Here is a 24,606-nt window from a genome sequence, read left to right as displayed (position 1 = left end):
AAAGCAAACACTGCATCGAACAGGCTCTACTTTGTGAAGACCATAGAGTTTACTGAAGCAATAGAGGGAGTATTGATTTACAGTCAGAGCACTTGTGAGGCGGCACTTTGACTGTAATAGATGACGGCGGCGGTAAAGTTGACGCCGGCTGCCAGCACAAATACGGGGAACCACCGGCCGTGTGACGTCGTCACCAGTTCGGCCGTCAGCGGGCCGCACAGGATGCCCGGAATTGTTGCCTGCAATTACAATACAGTATTCTTGAAATAATTAATTAGAAAATAGTCATTCCATCTGCCTACTCCATTTCACCGAACAATTCTCACTAACTTACTACATCTAACAATCCCATCACATATCGACTAAAAATACATCACATAACTCTGCGTCAAAATACCTATAACAATTGTCTCTTTTCTTTAGGGCTACTTTTAATATAAATACAAATATAAGGCATGTCCGAAACAAGTTGTGACAAAATAATTTAAAAGGGTACTGAGATTTATATTTTTATTTATACCTGTGACAATATCTTGAATTTTATTACAACATAAAATTAAAATATGCTGTTATTATGGTACTAAATTTTCGGTAAAACTGGTTTGTGGATCCTTATTTCAAAATACCTGTGACAATATTTTCAATTTTATTTCAACAAAAAATCAAAATATTTCGTTATGGTACTAAATTTTCGGTAAAACTGGTTTGTAGATTCCTTATTTCTATCATAATATTATCTGAATATCGAGAGAGACATACTTATGGTTTGCCTAAGATTGAATTTATTGTAAGTTAATTAGTAATGCCAGTGTCACCTCTCACTAAGTCGCTTGGCAAGCAGCTCGTTGTAGGTTGTATACATCTATACGGGCGGAGTGAAGGCGAGCGGTGGCATAGTAGCCATCCACACTCTTGCGCTCGTTGTCATTTGAAAGGCACTTGGCAAGAGTGTGGAAGCGGCATTGTGGAAGTAGAGCCTGATGTTTGATGCTCATGCAAAGAGTCAATTGAAACTAAGCATATCAATAGCAAAGTAAGCTGGCCATAAAAGTAAACTCTGATTAAAAAATCAGTAAAAACTTATTTAAAAATCATGTTTTTAATATGGTGCATTTCATAGCTAAGCAGCTCTGGCCAGTATGCATGTATGTGATCAAGTAGATCAACGGCAACTTGATCTGCGAAAATATAATGAATGAAATAACTTCTATACGTGATCACCAGAAGTTATTTACTAGCAATGAAACGTTATTGCAATACAAAAGCAAACACTGCATCGAACAGGCTCTACTTTGTGAAGACCATAGAGTTTACTGAAGCAATAGAGGGAGTATTGATTTACAGTCAGAGCACTTGTGAGGCGGCACTTTGACTGTAATAGATGACGGCGGCGGTGAAGTTGACGCCGGCTGCCAGCACAAATACGGGGAACCACCGGCCGTGTGACGTCGTCACCAGTTCGGCCGTCAGCGGGCCGCACAGGATGCCCGGAATTGTTGCCTGCAATTACAATACAGTATTCTTGAAATAATTAATTAGAAAATAGTCATTCCATCTGCCTACTCTATTTCACCGAACAATTCTCACTAACTTACTACATCTAACAATCCCATCACATATCGACTAAAAATACATCACATAACTCTGCGTCAAAATACCTATAACAATTGTCTCTTTTCTTTAGGGCTACTTTTATTATAAATACAAATATAAGGCATGTCCGAAACAAGTTGTGACAAAATAATTTAAAAGGGTACTGAGATTTATATTTTTATTTATACCTGTGACAATATCTTGAATTTTATTACAACATAAAATTAAAATATGCTGTTATTATGGTACTAAATTTCGGTAAAACTGGTTTGTGGATCCTTATTTCAAAATACCTGTGACAATATTTTCAATTTTATTTCAACAAAAAATCAAAATATTTCGTTATGGTACTAAATTTCGGTAAAACTGGTTTGTAGATTCCTTATTTCTATCATAATATTATCTGAATATCGAGAGAGACATACTTATGGTTTGCCTAAGATTGCCTAGATTCCTTATTTTTATCATAATATTATCTGATTATCGAGAGAGACATACTTATGGTTTGCCTAACATTGCGTAGATTCCTTATTTTTATCATAATATTATCTGATTATCGAGAGAAACATACTTATGGTTTGCCTAAGATTGCCTAGATTCCTTATTTTTATCATAATATTATCTGATTATCGAGAGAGACATACTTATGGTTTGCCTGAGATTGCCTAGATTCCTTATTTTTGAAATAAATCCAACTTATCTGAAGTACAAAACACAAATTTTACCCACTAAAAACACTTTTGCTTATCCACTTTTAGGTTAATTCGAATTTTGTTCAAGGTCAAGTTTTGACAAGCAGCTGACTTTTAAGACCGTGACATACTGGATTGCCAACATTGTGGGATAACAACAGACTGAAACTGATTTTTCGTTCTAGGTTGTCGTTCCGCGCATACAATAGTCAGGAACAGCACAGAAAAGAAGGAAGATAATTCCTTCTACTTTGTGGAAACAGCTACTCACTATTTTAGCGATTTCTCAATTTTTTAATTATTATATTTCCTTGTAAGTGCCTATTGCATCTTGACGTACAGCCCCCTTAAATAGGGGTTTTTATTGCGAGTTTCTTAACTTGGCAGCAACAATTGTTTGCGGCCGTAACTATAGCTGAAGCTATACAAGTGCAAAATTGGTTCTCATTTGTTGATCTATTCAGTATGTCTTGGCAAATTACCAAAAATCATATAACAAGTACAAATGATCGAATTTAGAAATAATAAAAACAACTTTTCTTTGGAAGCAATCAAGAGCTTCCACGATCCCAATAATCATTCTTTTATTACAATGTGGTTTGGTGAATATTCGGTCTTGGCCTCTCTGATTCAACTTGGCGAATATACAGATAATGATTGGTGACTTGTTCTTGTGGCGTAAACTAGTTACATACGATAGGCGATTTTAGCAAAAAGTTTGAATGTGCCATGCGTGGTTACTTCGCTCAGAGGCAATCACAACTGGCCTCAAAGATCGTGTAATTTGGCTCCGCTAAACTTTTCTTGTAAAGCTATTTATTGTAAGTCACATATCTATGCCAATAAGCCATGGACCATCGATGCCCAAAAAATTCAACATAACTCAAGCTATCAATGAGTTTCAAATCGATTTGTCCACTAGATTAATAGACATATCTAATTCTCGGATCTCAATCAACTCGCAAATCCAAGACGGCCATTTGATATCATATTACATGCATAATGGCATTGATAGATCTTTCAAACATGAAATATATCACAATCACATCAGTATCTCACACACCTTGTTTTATTCCATTTTAATGATAGGAACACTCCTAATAAAAAAACTCTATATTATGTGCGTCTTATCACAGGTCAGACAAAATTACTCAAGTAGCGGAAACTTTCACTACTAGTGTGAGTTTACGTAGAAGCATAATAATAATGCCAATAAAACATTAAAAAAACAATTTGTTATCATTTTAATCACACGATTCCAATCAAAAATTAATTTTGAAGGTTAAGGCGAACAAGTTCAATGAGAATAAACTTATTAAATATTCCATCATTTATGTTAGTTTAATGAATCACAGCCAGATGTAGACGCGACCGTGTACACGTCCAAGCTTACAAAAGCTTGCACAAGTTTTTGAACGGTATCCAATTTCTTTTTGCGGAAATAAATAGATTTTTATCATTGTTTTGTCATCTCTGTCATTCCAGAGCCCAGTCTTTCTCACATGCAAAGATGTCTCTTGAAACAATTCAGTAATGAAAACACTCAGAAATGTTCATACTAACTTCATAAATAAATTGGCCAAAAACATAAAAATAACACTAACTTATTTGAAAAGTGTGGAATATACAACTCACTATTCATAGTTAGATAAGAATTCTAAGGCCTATTCACATGTTTCACATGGTGCAACAAATTGCATAGAACGCTCTCATAGAGTATACATTAATTAGTTTGACGTTTTGAACGTAAATTATTGTAAATTACACTTATTTTAATTAGGAAAATATGAAATGTTATCAAATTGATAAGAAAATCTCATAGATCCCGACATTGAATATAAATTTTTCAACATTAAAACAGCCGTCAAGTCAATAGACTAGCAAAATTAAAAAACTTCAACTGATCAAAATATGAAAAGCTAATTAGAGTTAATTTTACAAATTAGGGGTATTCCAGCAAACTAGTAGATTTTCAAATCGAAAGAATTCTAGGCAAGCATGTCAATTCAAAACCATTCCCGCAGTTATAATTTAAAACGTAACGCCTGCGAATTACGATATCAATTCTATGTTTCTTATCCATAGGTGTCACAGATAGCTTACTAACAATAAGTTAATCAATGCATCACGCACCTAACAGCAGTTTTAAACTTGTGCAGATCATTCTATAAGGAGCACTCTTTACAAGTAGGGTCACAAATACTTATTTTGAATAGATTTTTACTTTCTACACTTTACATTCCTACTTAATAAGTTACACTTCAATAAAATACTATAGTACATTTTTATACAGATATTGACTTCATTGCTTTTTCTAATTTTAAAAGCACTTTCTAACCATTTTATTGTTTGTTACGAAGTTCAAATTTTTATGCACCCAGGGCACACTTATCACAACAAAGTACCATGTTGAAACTGAATAGATCGAAATTAAAATTGAATAGGGATTCAAAACACTATATCCTAAGTTTGAATTTATTGTAAGTTAATTAGTAATGCCAGTGTCACCTCTCACTAAGTCGCTTGGCAAGCAGCTCGTTGTAGGTTGTATACATCTATACGGGCGGAGTGAAGGCGAGCGGTGGCATAGTAGCCATCCACACTCTTGCGCTCGTTGTCATTTGAAAGGCACTTGGCAAGAGTGTGGAAGCGGCATTGTGGAAGTAGAGCCTGATGTTTGATGCTCATGCAAAGAGTCAATTGAAACTAAGCATATCAATAGCAAAGTAAGCTGGCCATAAAAGTAAACTCTGATTAAAAAATCAGTAAAAACTTATTTAAAAATCATGTTTTTAATATGGTGCATTTCATAGCTAAGCAGCTCTGGCCAGTATGCATGTATGTGATCAAGTAGATCAACGGCAACTTGATCTGCAAAAATATAATGAATGAAATAACTTCTATACGTGATCACCAGAAGTTATTTACTAGCAATGAAACGTTATTGCAATACAAAAGCAAACACTGCATCGAACAGGCTCTACTTTGTGAAGACCATAGAGTTTACTGAAGCAATAGAGGGAGTATTGATTTACAGTCAGAGCACTTGTGAGGCGGCACTTTGACTGTAATAGATGACGGCGGCGGTGAAGTTGACGCCGGCTGCCAGCACAAATACGGGGAACCACCGGCCGTGTGACGTCGTCACCAGTTCGGCCGTCAGCGGGCCGCACAGGATGCCCGGAATTGTTGCCTGCAATTACAATACAGTATTCTTGAAATAATTAATTAGAAAATAGTCATTCCATCTGCCTACTCTATTTCACCGAACAATTCTCACTAACTTACTACATCTAACAATCCCATCACATATCGACTAAAAATACATCACATAACTCTGCGTCAAAATACCTATAACAACTGTCTCTTTTCTTTAGGGCTACTTTTAATATAAATAAAAATATAAGGCATGTCCGAAACAAGTTGTGACAAAATAATTTAAAAGGGTACTGAGATTTATATTTTTATTTATACCTGTGACAATATCTTGAATTTTATTAAAACATAAAATTAAAATATGCTGTTATTATGGTACTAAATTTTCGGTAAAACTGGTTTGTGGATCCTTATTTCAAAATACCTGTGACAATATTTTCAATTTTATTTCAACAAAAAATCAAAATATTTCGTTATGGTACTAAATTTCGGTAAAACTGGTTTGTAGATTCCTTATTTCTATCATAATATTATCTGAATATCGAGAGAGACATACTTATGGTTTGCCTAAGATTGCCTAGATTCCTTATTTTTATCATAATATTATCTGATTATCGAGAGAGACATACTTATGGTTTGCCTAACATTGCGTAGATTCCTTATTTTTATCATAATATTATCTGATTATCGAGAGAAACATACTTATGGTTTGCCTAAGATTGCCTAGATTCCTTATTTTTATCATAATATTATCTGAATATCGAGAGAGACATACTTATGGTTTGCCTGAGATTGCCTAGATTCCTTATTTTTATCATAATATTATCTGAATATCGAGAGAGACATACTTATGGTTTGCCTAAGATTGCCTAGATTCCTTATTTTCATCATAATATTATCTGATTATCGAGAGAGACATACTTATGGTTTGCCTGAGATTTCCTAGATTCCTTATTTTTATCATAATATTATCTGATTATCGAGAGATAGGGTTTGCTATTTCTCATTCCTTTCATTTGTTCTCAATGATTTGAAATGATACGAGCACGTACTAATAAATGAATAACAATATTATATATTCAGTAAACAAGAATAAATAATGCAACTCTGTTGTGAGAGATATCGAGTTGTTTTATTATGATTTTTCAAAAATGGAACTTATACACGACTTTCGTAATCAAGCTCAGTTTGGAAAATATCTAGAATCGTTCAATCAGCTACTAGATTCATTCTGATTTGTTCCTGAAATTGGCTTCTTTGAAACCAAAGTATACTAGGCTGAGAGTTATCTTGAGAATTGTTATAAATACAACACTCATTACATCATGAAAAATCCACTTGAAAACTGAAATAATTACAAAGAACTATTAGTAATATCTTATTTTTCTGATAAAATAAGAAGAGGGTACTAGTAGTTCTTTGTAATTGGAAATTTATCATTTTCATCATCATCACTAAAGATGCGAAATTATTTATAAGATGAGTTTATGCATAACATAATGAACAAAGTTGAATGATTTATCTCAGAATGAAGCGAACATTATGAAGTAATGGAACATAATCAAGTTACCAGCGTATTTGATATAGCGAACGTGAGACCGGCGTGATTGGGCGCGATGTCTGCGTGGTTGCTGAGGTGGCCGGCCGAGTTACACGCGCACAAACCCATCGATATCGATACAAACCTTCAAAAACATTAACAAAATAAACAACCATACTATATTGAAACGAAACAAACAGTTATATTATTTCAATTGGTAACAGAAATCGTTGATCCTTACACAGTATATGGGGCCACAGAAGAGGAGAAGAGGGGGCTCTTATTGCCTCAACTCCGCCCACATCACTTTTAATGTTATAAAGTGCCAATAAAAAGACATTTATCTATCTATATGAGAATACTTTCGCAAAATTAATAACATTCATTTCTTCAGTGGGAATGTAGCACACTGTGATTGTGATGGGTGTCTGAACACGTACATGTCCAGGTGTAGACATATACTGGTGTGGACATACTCAACTCAACTCTGAATCAGCCCTTGTTTCCAATATCAAGAAAAATAGTTAAAGCTACAATGAGGACTTCTTTAAAAGTCATATTAGTTTGTAATATATGTTTGATCATATTATCTAAAGTTTGATCCCTACTGGGCCCAAGGGAGACTATCTCCCTTATTTGATTAAAAATATGATCTTTTACATTTACACCATCAAAGATAGCTGAACAAAGATTTGACTAGATATCTAATCATGTATCTGACTGTGTTTTATGGGCACTAAGGCTCTAAGACAAAACATATTTTTACCATTTTGATGTCAGGTAGTTTTATTTTAAACTTATTGGAAACATTTTCAAATATTTACGACTCACACAACAGCAGCTAGAAGATTATCGACAGCACAAAAGGCGAGCAGAAACACGCCGGGTCCCAGCAAGCCTATACTGGTCATCAGTCTTCTTACAGACAGCACACTCCATCGTTTACTGATTAGTGTATCCGCAAAATGCCCAGCCACTAAAACACAACAAAAAATTAATATAATCACCAGGAAAATGTTGATTTTTGTTGCAAAAATTGGTAAAAAGATTTAGTTTGAGTATCTAATTAAATACTACTTATAATACTATAACCCTATTAAATAATCAACGGAAATGAACATGTTCTGTCTGATTAATAATTGCAGTTTGGTAGCAATAGACGTTATCCCACATAGTAGTTCGTCAGCCCACTTTTAGTTTCGCACTCCTTAAACCAATAATTTTCTCTAATTTATCCACAACTTATAAAAAAAATTACAATATTATGCCTTCCTTGAAGATTGAAGAGAAAATCAACTCTTGAGAGTCAGGCAGAGACTTGGTAATTTCTTAGGTATGAGAACCACGCCTCATTACTAAGTGGATGAGTAGACCTATATCATTAAACGCAAGCTAAAAAGAACAATGCACCTATGCACCAGAAATATATTTAATTACTCAGAGATTCGTGTAGTTTCCTTGAATAATCTTTCTCCATAAAGTACTTGGCAGTAATACAATCTAAGAGTAGTACACAATAATATGTATTTGTATTGGTTCTTTAAATTTGACCTGGTAGACGTGACTCCTGAGTCATGGCTTGGCTTAGTGGCTTGGAATATCATTGTTACAAAAACCTCCAGGTCTCTACTCCACAGATTAAAAAGTTATGTCCTAAAAATAGGACATTAGGTATTTGGTATTTAGGTGGAATGCTACTCAAACTTAGGCTCAACTTACACCTACGCGACTCAGTCTCAATGTAGTGTTTATGGATAGCCTAAAAATAGTACAAAGGGACTCAGAATATAAGATCACTGTATACAGCGTGAGGTCTACGGTACTATATTACAGTCTCAGTTCGTCGAGATCTCAGTTCATCAAGTGCCTATTTTGACAATGATTGCTTGAGATTCTGAAGGAATGGAAAGTTTATTTACTGACCGGGCGAAGTGAGGTCTAAGATTCAAGTCGACGGTTTGGCATTTCTCTTAATGTTTAAATGTTTGAATATTTAAATGTTTATATGTTGCGCATTTACGGCGAAACGCGGTAGTGGATTTTCATGAAATTTGACAGGTATGTTCCTTTTTTAATTGCGCGTCGACGTATATAGAAGGTTTTTGGAAATTTTGCACTTCAAGAATAATATGAAAGGAAAAAGGAGCCTTCTTCATACGCCAATATTAGAGTAAAAATCAGACTATAGAATTATTCATCATAAATCAGCTGACAAGTGATTACAAGATACTGGAGAAGCCAGTCTATTGCTGTATTTCCATAAGGTCTATAGTTTCAATCAGGTACTTGTGGATGAGAATACTGCGTGAGGTCTACTGTTCACAGAACTACTAGTTTATTCGAAGATAAATAAGTTGAGCCAGTTCCTCAAGTCTCACGGCATCAAGTTTACGATTCAGGCTGATACACAGGCAGCTACACGTTAAATACTTGTTGAGGATTAGAAACTTGATGAACTGGACGTACTGAAGTTGCCTACCCTGGCTGATACTTGACCAATTGAGATCTCAATAAAATGGATGTCACCACAAAGTGAATTCAAAGTCAAGTGTTTGCTGACCTATGCCGACGAGCGAGTTGACAATGTAGGGTACGGCGGTGAGACTGATGCTGTGCTGGTTGGCGTCGAGACTGCGCGCCAGGTAGGTGGGCAGCCACTGCATGATGATGTAGTTGGACCAGTTCATGGCGAAGTGCGCCACGTAGACGGCCCACAGCGGCCAGTGCCACATCAGCTCCGTGTAGTGTACGTTCGGGTTCGTCACCTGAGCAAACACCAATCCATACCACAGAGTAAATACAGAATGGAAACTCTGCCAGAATCCGCCATCTTGAAAGAAAGCTAATTTAGGCAGTGCGCCAAGAGTGGCAATGATTTGGTAGTTCCTCAGTCTCAAGTTATTACATCAGCAGTTAAACTTTGACACCTTGTCAAAAAGTATATTGTAGCTTGTAGATGGCGCGATCTTGGTGCACTCAAGGTCTTGGTGCCATGTTAAATGCATTGGTTAGATAGGAAGTTACCTTTCTGTAGGCCTATGTATTCTGTGTCCATACTATCGTCCCCAACCATTCACAACATTTTTTATAGCGGATGATGCTCACATAAGCGTTTTGTCAGAGCGTGGGTAACGGAAAGTGCATAAATATTGATGAGATGATCAAACGTCCTTGCCACCGGCGGGATTCGAACCCACGAACCAGGCGGTGCTGGCAGACTGAAGGTTGAAGTTGTAACACACCAGACCAATAGAATAACCTGGCTGGCGACTAATTGACAGATCGGCATCTAGTTAATAAAATAATTATAATAATATCTTATTAATAATGGAATGCTTCTAGTTAATAAAATAATATCTTATTAATAATAAAATACAATCAGTTACTTCGAATAATTTACCCTTACAAATTTCAAGCATAGGAAATGAAAGTTAACTAATAATTGTGGAATTGTGTTAAGTAACTAATAATTGTGGAAAAGTTATCTGAGTTTTAAAAAGCAATTAATTCACTTTATTGAATTAAATCTCCAATAATCATTTCAGAATACTTTTGGACAACCCAAAAGTTCATTACCCATAACACATAAAGCAAAATTCATGTCAAAGAACTAGTTCTTTGAATGTTACTGTTTCTGCCCGCCTGGGTGCGCTGCAATCGATTCTGCTTCTGCCCGTTACGAAAACACAGCTAAAGCCGTGTTTTCGTAACGGGCAGACGACAGAATTCACTTTCAATTAACATTGGTTCTTATGGGAGTGTTCACCCATCGACAGAAAGTTGAGCAGAAAAAAAGAACTGTTCAAATCAGAAACGAACTGTCGTTCATTTTGCCGTTCTTTTTAAGGCCTATCAACACAATGCTATTTTGCTTCGACCGATCACTGCTCGTGAACCGTTTTGTCGAAAAAGAACTAATTTCGGGATTCTGTCGACGGGAACAGACAGCTTCGAATTCTTTTTCTGCTCTGATCACGTGACACCGGCAGAATAATTCTTTCTCTGGATCAGACGCCATGTTCTTTTTAACCTCAATCTTTGATTGTTGGTTGGTTTGTTTTGATATTATTTTGCTGTCGGTTGTCAGATTTCGGATTGCTACTATTATACTGTGAAATTAATTTGCAGTAGAAAATTGAGGTTTAAAATATTTCCATTGATTTCTTTATTCTTATAATTTTTACAAGAGAAATTGAAAATGGATTTACAACAGAAAGGCGTAAAATTCATTATAAATTTGATGCGACAGTTCAAAGTTTTGTACTTTCCAGACCTGCACAACGAATTACCTATTTGAAAAATAGAATATGGTTAAAAATTGCTGATATGATAGAGGATTCAAGTAAGTAGACTTAAAATTCTCATAATAAAGTAGGCTAGATCTACCGTACACAATTTAATATAATTTTTATAAGTAGACTACCAGCATGTTTACAATTTTTATTCAGGTAGCCTACTGTAGTAGGCCTTTAATAACCTAGTCTCTAGGTCTAAATTGCTATCTTTTTCATTTTTCAAGAAGTTAGAAGTTGACGAAAGTTTATTTATTTATTTAAAGTATAATTTCTAGTATTTAATAATAATGTAATTGTAAAGCCTAGACTAGGCTGTTTGTTTATGGTAGAGAATTATCACAAGAAAGAGATAAATCTAATCAATTATTTAAACTCATTCAAGCTTGATTGATTAGATTAACATTAAATGATCAGATTCAAAACATTATTCAACCAAGATAACATTTTGCATTTCATTATAAGATAAGATAGCATTTCATGCTAACAATCTTTTAAACTTTCATTGAGTTGGCCTAATCACAAAATACATTTTTTATAATGCAGCTAGTAGTTTACACAAACCGATTTATTGAAAATAACATCATTATTTGACTTTGAAGTATTTCATTACATTCTTAGGCTCCTAAACTTCCATTATCCTTGTTGTACCTCAAAATATTGTAAACCCATAGTTTATCAATACGATAACAAAACTAACCTGACTATTAGAACATTTACTTTGTCTTTGGTACCTATCTATAAATTAATCTTCTTTTAATTAATTTAAATTCACTTGGAAACAAAATTACATAGATTGTTAACCTATAGAAATAACTTGATCAGAGTCAGTGTAATTGAATATTGAAAGAAGATAAAATAGGTACTATTTTTCTGGTTGACCATTGCTACCAAACTCATTTAAAACTAAAATAGTAATGTATTTGAAACACTTATTCATGCTCTATTGATCGATATATTGCGTGAGGCCAGGTAAATCAATGTAAATAGTATAAATTAAAACACGAGACACACAACATAGATGGATTAAAGACACTGAAAAACTTACATTATAATCGGAAATATTCAAGGAACTGAGTCCCTTTTCTCGACCGAACAGAGAGTGTAATGTAAGTTTTTTAGTGTTTTTAATCTAAGCTATCCATGTCGTGTGTCTCTTGTTTTAATTTATATTATAAAACTTTAAAGTGTTTTCTGTTATGTGCTACGAATGTAAGTAGGCTATATACTTATAGTATGTATAGTTTATCTAATGTAAATAGTTTTTCGAGGCCCAGTTCACTTCTAATTTATTCAAAGTCCAAACTATGTATTATCATTGATGATTAACTTCACTTTATCTCCAAAATGGATATATGTTGAAAGATTAAATATGTTTCTTTTTTCAGGTACTATTTACAAACAAAATATTGAAGAGAATGTGCTCAAAAGGAAATGCATATGAATTCTTTTTTGTTGACCAGGATGGAAAAATTCTTTGGAACCCATGGTTAGAATAAGTTAGTTAGGTAAGATAAAATTACACCCATTTTTCAAACTTTATATAGGCGATGTCATTTTATACAGTTTCCCATTTTTTTCAAAAAGTTTATCCACTTCGATGTTTTATTATCGATTTGATGTTAGATATTCAAATAGTAAGACATAACTATGGTATGTGACTAAAATAATTGAAATACTGACTGAATTTTGAAATCATTAATAGCTTACAGTATACAATATTTCGAAACAACGTGAAACCACATGAGATGAAGATGGACAGTTGAGAAGAATGTTTAAAAAATAATGTATTCACTGTTTCAGGGAATAGAGCTGTTCATAAAATTTGGGATTCCTTCCATAAAGAAATAATTTATGTAACAGAATCTAATAATGTGATAACATTAAATCAATAATTTGATGTTAAAATGTTATCACATTATTAGATTTTGTTTCATAAATTTCTTTATGGAAGGAATCCCAAATATTATGAACAGCTCTATTCCCTGAATAGATAAGTGAATACATTGTTTTTAAAACAATCTTCTCAAATGTCCATCTTGATCTTGAGTGAATGTTGAACTTTATGAATGACCATACATTAGAACTATGAATAGATGACTTCAAAAATTCACTCAGCAAGTGCTGGTAGAAAACACTGAATAATAGCTTTAATGACAGTGATTCCACCTTTTAAAATTTATGATTGAATTTATTAAATGCCTGCATTATTTTGAGAGATTCATGTATTTACAGTTTGGTATTTATTTTCAAATCACTTAGTTCTACTTTTAATGTTGTAGATAATCATCATTTCAGATTAAGCAATTAATTTATTGATTATTCCCATTTGTTTCATTAAACTTGTTTCTCTGAATGTAGAACTAATAATTACTTTATGCAGTACATCTTGGAAGAGTTTAGTAAACCAAACGGTCGAAAAGTAGGCCCACTGACCACAGAAATAAATGAATTGTTCATGGTATCCAAAAATATGTTGTTCACCAACAAGTTCTTTTGACCTTGGGGCACACTGATTAATCCCAATTCCTGCATGGAGATTTATTTATTTATTCAATCAATCATTCAGAATTACACAACTTACAGATTGATGCTAATAATAATTTAACTGATTGTTGGTTTATTGGAATTTCTCATATAATATTACTTTGTCATTATTGGGGGGTTCCTTCCCAAGAAATATAATTAAAAACTTATACAGATTACAAACAATCAATTCCAGAATTCACTTTGCAAAGTCTTTTTATAATGAATAATAAATAATTATCAATAACTTTTTGATTTCAGGCCTAGAGGTGTATTAGCCAGAAGTAGAGGATGACAAAGAAAATCAACTATGAATAATATTCCATGGATATGATTCATGTATGATGTAGTAGCCTACAGAAGAAAGAGATGGACTAATCTAAGAAATATATTCATTTTTTCAGTACATCTTGATGTGTTTATTTCATCTTATTCATAATAATATATTCTTTTTCTGATCGCTCCTGCTAACTGCTTCAATTCAGGTAGTTTTGAAGAAAACAGCAAGTGACATGAAGCTAATAAAATGAGTTTTGATGGTTTATACTTGAGGATTTTTAAAATTATATTCAACCCTACAGCATCGAACTCTTATTAACATGACTTTATTGGTTCTGTATGGCTTCTACTTTTTTGGAAATAATAACATTATTTAACATTGTTGACTAGCAAATGCTAGAGGTAACGTGTAGTTAAATAATAGACTTTAATTGGATATAAAATAGGGTATCACAATTATGTATTGCATTAAGAATTAAGTAATAGCACTTATGTACTGCATTTAAGGGGTAATAATTCTTTGAATATGAAAAATAACTCAAGCAAAAGTTGAAAATATTATGTTCCAAGCCACATAATATAAGCCAATATAATCACTTTCAATTCTACCTTCTAGGCTATATTTCCAAAGTTTTGATTAAAATTAATAAGCTTTTAGAACATTATAGTAAATAAGGAGTTTGAATGGCTACTCTAGTTCTAATTAATACCCTAATAAAGTATTAATTTTAATAGGGCAACTTGAATGTTTAATTATAGAAAATAACTAGTAGGCCTACCCTAAAATATTCAAAATAAGCATGAGCATGCAGTTTCTAATTATGTCATTGTCAAGAGAGTCCTTATTGAACAAGTCGAAACTAATCATGTTTCATTTTGGAATATCACAAAGGTACTAGTTACCTTCTATAATTAATAGATATTTATCCATTTTAAAATAGGCTATGTGTTTTTTAAAGTACCATAACAGACCCTGTTTATTCTAGCAAGATATAGTTATCTCAACAATAATAATTAGAATTAGTTCGCCTGTTTGAATACACTTTTTACATGTCATATGTGTTACAGTAATCTATAATAATAATAATAATAATAATAATTTTTAATATTCATATAGCTTTTACTGGTGAGGAGTCCCTAATTGAACCTTGCCTGAAAAGGCATATTGATTTAGGCAGGCAATGGGCCTCACGATTCTTATTTGAGTATATCAGCCGGGACCGTAACTATCCAATGATCAAAAAGGGGACTGCTAAAATAAAATTGCCTAAAAAACGTTAACAATATTTATTTCTCTTGGTGTAATATAACCCGTAGATTCCAAAAATGCCAAAAGTAAAGCACTCATTTATTAATTTGAATTTTTTTCGATAGAGCTTCAATAGGCCTTTGAAGTTGAATACGGTACTCATAGTAGGTAGGCCTACCTATACACGATGTGATTCAAAGAACATGCATTGACTCTGAAGGCAATTGATTCTAGTTAATAAAATAATTATAATAATATATTATTAATAATGGAATGCTTCTAGTTAATGAAATAATATCTTATTAATAATGAAATACAATCAGTTACTTCAAATAATTCACCCTTACAAATTTCAAGCATAGGAAATGAAAAATTAACTCTTTGATTGACATGCCTATAAAGCATAAAATTTAGCATAATTGAAGTAACTAATAGTTATTGTGGAAAAGTTATCTGAGTTATAAAAAGCAATTTATTCACTCTATCAAATTAAATAGCCATTACTTTAATAAGATTTTTTCTCACCTTCACTAGCCAAATACCAAATTCTGTCAGAATAATATTTGTTCATATCATAGTGAACGCTAATTGAGGAGGCGGCGTTCAAAAAAGATCTTCACCAAAAGCTAATTTCTCACAAATGACAAAAAAACTGTTGTAACAATATTAACCAGTTTAGCGAATTGCATTTTTTTTACATGATTAATCAGGCATCAGAGACATTATTGATCAAAATTTTTTTCCTAGAATACTAATAGTTTTTGGATAATAAAGCTTCAAATGTTGGACTAAACCTTCTTTGATTGACACATGTGGACAAAACTTCTTTTGAACGACCTTCTTTACACTTTCAGTATGTGACTGGATTGTCTCCTGAATGTGGGTTTTCTTTAAAAATCAGTCATTTGAAAACAGCCAGGATGAATTATTATTCATTCCAAGGCCCAAATTCACTAAAAACAAATACTTGGGTTTTTCATCAGTTTTTTCCAATACTTAATTTCAAAATCATCTTATTTTAAATGGGATTATGATATGATTTTTGTTGTTCCAGATTCAAATTCACTGCTGTAATTCATCACTGTCGAAAGTCGAAACTCACTAACATAACCTCAAACATTCTGTGAAAGTCAGGCCGGGTGTCTAGATTTACAAAGCATCATGGGTTGCGGTTTCCATGGTTACCTTCTGTTTTGTGATTGGCTGGTTGTGACTAAACCTTTTCTGATCAGAAACTACTCGTGGACAAAACTCTTTTTGTCTGATGTATCAAGTTTTACTACCGTATTAAATAAGATTGGACTAGATTTTTTCTGACCATTTCTAAGCATGCAGGCTTGTAGCACTGAACATAACCTCTAAAATGATACCAATAACTCGATTTTTGATTTTTTGTGACAAGATCTTTTTTGAACGCTGCCTCAATTGTAACCCGATAAACATTAATAACACAATGTTCAAAAATAAAATATCTCATATTATAGTTGATTTTTTTCAATGATAGTATAGTATCAAGGCCTTCTAATAGGTTTTGTAAAAAGTCCAAGAATTCCAAGCATAATGCTATCTTTGCTCTTATTTTATTTTTTCTTTATGCTCATACTTACAATACTTGCAACAGTCTGTCCAACCGATCCAGCTGCAACCAGATATCCGAAAGCTCTAGATCTCTCTTCGGTTGGAACATTATGCGCAAATATATGGAATATAGTCGGCAGACCTGCAACCAACAATTGTATAAAAAAAACGCTCACTATTCGGTAGAAGAATTTCTTAATAGTTGAATTTGTTGATGTTTCATGATTTTTGTTTCCTCGTCATTGATGTTTTATTGTATCGATTTTTAATCACTCTTATTCTATAATTAATGTGATAATGCATTGTAACATGGCCAAAATGTACTTGTATCAGATTGGTCAATGGAAATAATTTCTAAAATGATTATCGAATCATTGTAGCCCAAACTGGACGATGTGGATGTGAACAATATTTGATTTCATCAAGTGGGTGCAATGTGCCAGACAGCGCATAAAACAAACAGACATTCTGGATTGTCAGTTTCACATGTAGTATACGACTGTACAGCCGAAAACCTGAACGTTAGTGGCAATCACTTTCGACGCATGTTCACTCTTGCAGGTCAGCTATTAGGCCCGCCGCAATAAAATAAAATAAATAAATAAAATAAAGTACACCCACGCAATCCACGACCCACGCTTATCCACGTTCTAGGTCAAGCGAGCCCACACGCTAGGCTGGGTCTGTCAACGCAAAGTGAGCCCACGGTAGCGTGGAACATGACTACCTCGACAAAAGCCGAGTATAGCCGAAAAAACTCGACAAAAACCGATTATAGCCGAAAAACCCTGACAAAAGCCAGCAGAGTATAGTTTGTAGGTGTAAAATAGTTTAGACATATTGTGAGACAATACAGAGTGTATATGAATGTATACAATTGTATAAGAATGTCCTCTTACTATTGGTGTCTGAATCATTTTTATCCAACCCATAGTTATCTTTTGATTAATGACTATCTCCATCAATGGCGAAACATTTCGAGCAGAAAACATGACATTTTTGACATGCTGAAGCATGGAGTGTAGCCTATCGATGTACGTATGATTCATTAGAGATGTAGTTGATGTTGCATGCGATAGTTGTAGGCATGCGCAGTACAACGAGCTAGTGACCCACGTTCCACGAAGTCTGTAAACGAATCACAAACCGATCTACGCGTGGATACTAATTTAGTGGAATGTTCTCAGATAGGTGCAGTTTTCGGTGCACCATTGCTAGCAATGCTTTTACAAAACTTTCCATGGCGTGGGTTGGAGTGGCGTGGATTAGGGTGGGTCTACTTTGCGGCGGGCCTTACAGAACACTGTTTGCCTGTCAGTCGGAAATGTCTCATGAAACGTTATGTTCATGGTCGGCCTTATTAATATTCAGAATTTATATTCTAGCATAGCACATAACATGACATAACCTTACTAAACTATTCTTTCCAATGCTATTTGGATAGAAAACGGATCACTGAACTAAGATCCAACATAGTCCAACAACATAACCGTACTGTTCTGTATTTTTTCATTGGATTTTGAATAGGAAACTGAATACAGATTCAACTTCTTTCAACATTATAACCTCACTGAACTATAATTAGTGCCTTTATAATTTGAATAAGAAACACAATATACAGTAAGCTCTACAAAATGTAATTTCTTGAATAAAATTGTAATATACAATACTGGTACCTACCTAGACCTTCGCCAAGTCCAAGGATGACCCGGCAGAATATAAGCGCTGGAATGGAGGTGGCGAGAAGAGGCGTCACAGAAGTTGAAACCGACCACAGAAATACGGCAAAAAGCAGCACAGATTTGCCGCCAAATCTGCTAGCTGCGCATGCGCCAATAATCTAAAACAATGATAATAAAATTATTCACGAAATGTGAATAAAGTTTAATAAAGATTAATATCTAACCAATATTACAAAAACAAAAACAAGGATATACTCTTCTCTACGTATCATAGATCCGGACGTGCAGTATACCACTTTCTTATTATTATTATTAATAAAGTTAACAAAAGTACAAAGTTTTAGAAGTATACAGTACAATAATAAAATTAACAATATTATAAGTAAATAAATTTATATAAAAAGACACTACTGGCATAAGTGGAACTTGTTATATTGAAACTTGTATATGGAACTTGAATATATTATTATGGTTGGAGATTTTAATCTTCCTGAGATTAACTCGGCTGATTACAACTTATTTACTGGTTCCTTACGTGCACGTAGACTAAATAATTTTTCAACATTGTTCAACTTAGAGCTCAAGAATAATATTCTCAATGTAAACAACCGTACTTTGGATCTGGTACTTAGCAACATTGATTTGAATGTCTAGCGGGATGCATCACCTTTGGTTTTTGAGGATGCTCATCATCCTGCTCTTGAACTAACATTTATCATACCGTATCTCAATTTAAACCGTAATTCCAATTATTTTTCTAATAACCTTATTTATAACTATAAAAGAGCTGACTATTTAAACTTGTACATTATTTTGAATGATATCGATTGGTCCTCTCTCTATTGTATGACAGATGTTGATGAGGCTGTAAATCATTTCTATAATACTTTATTCTCTGTCATTGATTGTTGCGTACCTAGAAGGAATCCTGTAAAAAGGCAAGGTTATCCCTTATGGTTCACAGGAGAAATAATTAGTGAAATTAAACTTAAGAACAGATTGGCAAGGAAGCGGAGACATTCTGATTTCCATAATCATAGATTTATATTGATTAGGCGTTCATTGAAAGCCAAAATACGTGAAGCCAATAAAAGGTACCTAATTACTGTTCAGTCCTCAGTGAGAGGTAACATACGTAGTTTCTGGTCTTATGTGAATAACAAACGTATTGCTGCAGCACGGAAGAAGAAAAGTATGTTTCTGAATTCATCAGTATTCGAGAGTGGGGTGGATATTGCGAATGGTTTCGCCAATCACTTTGCCTCAGTATACGATGGTTCGATGGTTCCTTCTGCCATAAACTCACCGGTTGTGTCTGATCAGAATATTTTAAATTTAAGGACTGTTTCCATCGAAAATGTTGAGAAAGCTATCAAGTTACTTAAGCCTAGGGCATCGTGTGGTCCTGATGGTATTCCGCCTTAGCTGGTGAAGGGATGCTGCGATCTTTTGTCCGTTAATCTTTGCTTCATTTTTAATTTATCTCTAAAACTTGGTGTTTTCCCGAATGAATGGAAGCTCGCTAGGGTCTCAACAATATTAAAGGCTGGCAACATGCAAGACATTGCTAATTTTAGACCAATAAGCTTGACAAATGTTTTTTCAAAGATTTTTGAAAGTATCATTTTCGATTCTATTTACAAGCACATGTTAAACAGTTTCAATAAACAGCAACACGGCTTTTTACCTGGTAAGTCGACTACTACAAATTTAATTGAATTTTCATGTGATGTTTTGCATGGTCTGGAGTCTTCTGGGAGGGTTGATGTTGTATACATTGATTTCCGAAGGGCTTTTGACCTTGTAAATCATGATGTTCTACTACACAAACTACTGGCCTATAATTTCTCGAATTCTACTGTAGGATTTGTAGCATCTTATCTGAAGGACAGGAATCAATTTGTGTCATATGATGGTTGTGATTCTGATCTATATGCAAACGTATCTGGTGTCCCTCAAGGTATATCATTGGGTCCTCTTTTATTCCTCATCATGATCAACGATCTACCTGATGTATTAAAAAACTCTAAATGTCTTTTATTTGCCGATGATGTTAAGATATATAAAACTATTACCGGTGTAAATGATTGTGATACATTACAAGAGGATATTAATGAGATTACAACATGGAGCTCTGTGAATGGTTTAAAAATTAATGTTAATAAATCACACATAATGACATTTTCAAGACAGAATCTTCCTTTTAATTTCTCTTACATGATGAATGGTTCTGCTCTTCCAATCAGAATATCGTGTAAGGATTTAGGAGTCTATTTTCAAAATGATTTCAGATTCATCACTCATATTGAACACATTTTAAATGTTTCTAATCGACTGTTGGGCTTTGTTATTAGAACTTGCAAACACTTCAGTAATTTAGATACTATAATATATCTGTACAAGTCGTTGGTAAGGAGTAGATTGGAATATGCCTCAATTATTTGGGATCCTTATCATGCTGAATATTCTGATTCTCTTGAAAAAGTTCAAAATAAATTCCTTCGCTACCTGTATTTTAAAAAGTTTGGCCACTATCCCTATTTTGCATATCCCACATCACAACTCAGAATCATGTTCAAAATTCCAACATTGAAATCCAGACGTAATCTCCAAGCCATCTTACATTTATATAAAGTAGTTAATGGTCTTACGCAGCATCCTTTTCACCTGGAAAGATTGGGCTTCTATGTGCCGACTGTTTCTCGTGGGAGGTATTTTTCGTTTTTTATAGCAAGATCTCGAACGTTGCAGGATTATAACTCACCCATCAATCGATCCATGAGACTCTTCAACACAGTATCTCGTGATATCGATCTCTTCAATCCGTCTTTGAATGCCTTTATTAAATCATGCTCTATAATACTTGAATATTAGTTCTTTTGTCAATGTTTAACTTCAAGCACTCTCTCTCCTCTCTTCTTCTGCTATCTATCTATAAATATATGTCTTTACCTTACTTCTTCTCTGTTTTATTTTTTCTTTTTAATTTTGTTTAGTTTAAATGGTCGACTTTTTTTTCATTTATATTGAACTTATTCTCTCTATTCTTATTTCAATTAAACTTATTTTCTTATTTTAATTAAAATTATTTATATTGTACAATACGAATAGCATTTAATGATATAAATAATTAGTATTTTATTTTAAGATTTAGCATGTAATTCTGAAGTTTGTTTAATTTCTGTATAAGTTGTTTTTGTTTTCTTATTATTCTTTATTATTTTGTGTGGAGTGCGGTTTTGGACAGTGTGCCTGTCGCATCCACACTGATTAACTACATTCACTACAATGTATGTATCTTTTTTTCCAATAAATTGAAATTGAAATTAAATTGAAATTGTTCGCCAGCAGTGAGTGCGATTGAAAAATACAAATATTATAATATTAATCAAGACTAAAAGTGGATATATACTACAATACCCATCGTACAGAATCAAGAAAAACGTACTATAACAGACGGATTATACACTATGTTCTTAAGTTATTAAAAAATTAGCATTTCATACACTTATCTTGAAATAAACTCTAGCTTTTACCCACTCTTCTATTTCACTACTTAGTTTTCTTGTTATTCTATTGCTTATAAAGTGATATGGGACTATATTAGCAAAGTATTCCATGAAGTATGTGAATTGATGTTTATTTATAGTTAATCTTGTAAAGTTTCGAGTCTAAGGATTGAGTACAGACGGACGAAGGTTGTGTAAATGTGTATTCAAAGTAAGATGCTGCTTATTTCTTTTGGCATGTGTAATGATTTTCCCTACAAAGACCTGTCGTAGCGTTGGAACCCCAAATACAACAAACAAATTCCTGCTAGGATACAGTCTAGGCCGTTTAGAGCGGCTCTAATTAAATGCTTTTGCAGGGTAAATATTCTATTAAAGTGCGTGTCAAAGGTACCCCCCCATAATTCTATTCCATATTGGAACAAGGAGTGAGCGTATGCATGATATATGGTTCTTATGATTTTGATATCCTTTAGAGTATTAATTTTATAGAAAATGTATATTAGATATTTTGATTTAGATATTATGTGTTGTACATGAAAGTTCCATTTCAAGTGACTGTCAACTATTATTCCATTATTTTTCTTCTTTTGTTATTATTTTTATTGTGTTTTGTTTTTGATTAAATTAAAAAGAAATATGGAACACTCATTTCAAAAGGGAGAATAATGAATTATTTATTTTAGTATTGATGATCGTGATTGGAATAAGTATTATAATCAACGAAACTTATTTTTAAACTTTGACTTCATACTAACTAAACTTCTAAACACAGTTCAAATGGCAGAAATCGTAAATTTAAATTACTAAACTTCTAAACACAGTTCAAATCGCAGAAATTGTAAATTTCATACTGGTGTCACAGTCTAGTAATTTGGTTGATATATTAATGAATTTGATCTCAAAAACCAATGTTTATACTTTATAGTGCACTTCTTAAGTGAAAACACAAGGAAGTTTGAAAGTTGGGAATTATTCTATGACGTGTCTATTACACTAGATGAATTTTATCAAATGGTTTACACAAAATAGAGTACTAGTACGTATCTGATTACACTTATTATATTCCTTCTAGCAGACTGAGAGATATGTTTTCGATGGATTCCTTGCGTTCGCGCAGGGATAGAGCTTCAGTGTCTTCCATTTGGTCGCTGGTCGCTGCTTGATTCTCCTGTGCTGCTGTCAATGCTTAACTTTCATGTGCCCTCCCCCCTTCAATGCAAGGAATTCTGACTTGTTTTCTTTGCCTAGAAGCAGGATTGTGCATAATTATTTCTCGCCTCTAAATAGAGTGCAGAGACTGATGAATGGGCTGAGTAGAGGAATACATTTAGATGAATCAGACTTGGAAAGGAGATTGATGTTGCAGTCAATTGCTCGTTGGTAGCATGCCTACTGGTTCTGGGAAAATGGTAGTAATCTATTTCAGCTTTTGTTGGCTTGCTTTCTGTCCATTGGAATATTGTCATGATCTTGTTTTTTTTTCTTTTTAATTTACAATCATAAACATAGTCGTCGACGTCATCATGATAATGATCATTATCGTTATCGTCATTATCATCATCATCATCATCATCATCATACCCCTCGGTCTCATCTTCAATGGTGGGTTTAAAATATTGACATCATGATCTTGTTAATTTTTCTTATCAATTTATACTTATCATCATCACCAACATCATATTCCTCTTTTTCATCTTCAATTTTAGTTAAAAAAATATTGTAGTTTCTATCTTTCTTTAATTTAGTGAATTTTCTTTATTAGATTAGGCTTATACTATATTGTATTATACCATTAATATATTAATTTTTGGTTGTGTCAAGAGGGCTATTATGGGAAGTATTTCTTCCTGGTAATGAATAAATAAATAATAAATTTTACTTAATATAAAATAATATAATCTTCTACCGTTCAAGGTGAGTTGAATCCCTTGAAGAATTATAGAAACAACAGCGAACTATTCTTACCTGACTAGTGAAGTATCCAAACGCAAAAGCGGAAAGTATCCATCCCTGCCAATGTAGGTTCCACTTGAACTCGTCTGTCATTTGCACAATAGCAATGGGCATAATCACTCTATCGGCCGCATTGATAAAATTGGCAACAGAGCACAATCCAACTATTCGTGTCGTTTTCGCCAGCATTTTTGTTTGGGACATCTTTATACAAATCAGAAACCTTCAATGATAATTAACTGATAAAGCTTACTGCAACAAAATACTTGATGTGCAGAATGAATGTGTGCGATTAGAAAAAGTTAGCTGTAAAACCAAGAGAAAGAATGGTGAAGAGTTCTTTAGGTTTCATCTTCATTCTGATGAGTCTCATCGAGGTGGCTTGCCACAATTCATTTCCATCTTTATTCACCTGCAAAAAATAATGCACTATTAGAGTCTTTAGCCAGATACTGAGATGAGCTAGAAAAATAAGATGAAAATAGATTATTCAAGCAATGTAATAAGGGTATGGCATCGAATTTATTTATTGCTCATGACTTTGCATAATCACC

General features: G+C 33.5%; 1 protein-coding gene and 1 long non-coding RNA gene across 2 annotated transcripts; one reads left to right on the top strand and one right to left on the bottom strand.

Moving 5' to 3' along the window:
• Positions 1–3,512: 3,512 nt before the first annotated feature.
• LOC111049035 (sodium-dependent phosphate transport protein 1, chloroplastic-like) lies at positions 3,513–24,464 on the bottom strand. The gene is made up of 8 exons (XM_039430250.1): positions 24,065–24,464; positions 18,586–18,745; positions 16,935–17,047; positions 16,136–16,149; positions 9,542–9,867; positions 7,813–7,957; positions 7,012–7,126; positions 3,513–5,478 (listed from the first exon to the last, which is right to left on the bottom strand). Exons 1-8 carry the CDS (start codon positions 24,254–24,256, stop codon positions 5,323–5,325), a joined length of 1,221 nt encoding a protein of 406 aa, XP_039286184.1. The 5' UTR covers positions 24,257–24,464; the 3' UTR covers positions 3,513–5,322.
• Positions 11,169–14,548, top strand: LOC111054265. Its single transcript, XR_002606290.2, has 3 exons — positions 11,169–11,323; positions 12,662–12,781; positions 14,061–14,548. It is a non-coding gene; the product is annotated as an uncharacterized LOC111054265 (long non-coding RNA).
• Positions 24,465–24,606: the final 142 nt, after the last annotated feature.

Source organism: Nilaparvata lugens, chromosome 6 (genome assembly GCF_014356525.2).
Source record: "Nilaparvata lugens isolate BPH chromosome 6, ASM1435652v1, whole genome shotgun sequence".
NCBI lineage: Eukaryota > Metazoa > Arthropoda > Insecta > Hemiptera > Delphacidae > Nilaparvata > Nilaparvata lugens.
Note: the sequence above shows the minus strand (reverse complement) of the source record. Positions and strands in the feature narration are given on the sequence as shown.

What these genes read in the sequence shown, in the direction of transcription:
- LOC111049035 (XM_039430250.1), bottom strand. Translation starts at nt 24,256, where the DNA reads ATGTCCCAAACAAAAATGCTGGCGAAAACGACACGAATAGTTGGATTG. An exon ending in CAACTCGCTCGTCGGCATAG is followed by an intron (nt 7,958 to 9,541) that starts GTCAGCAAACAC and finishes GTTGTGTTTTAG; the next exon opens with TGGCTGGGCATTTTGCGGAT. An exon ending in TCGCTATATCAAATACGCTG is followed by an intron (nt 5,479 to 7,011) that starts GTAACTTGATTA and finishes TTGTAATTGCAG; the next exon opens with GCAACAATTCCGGGCATCCT.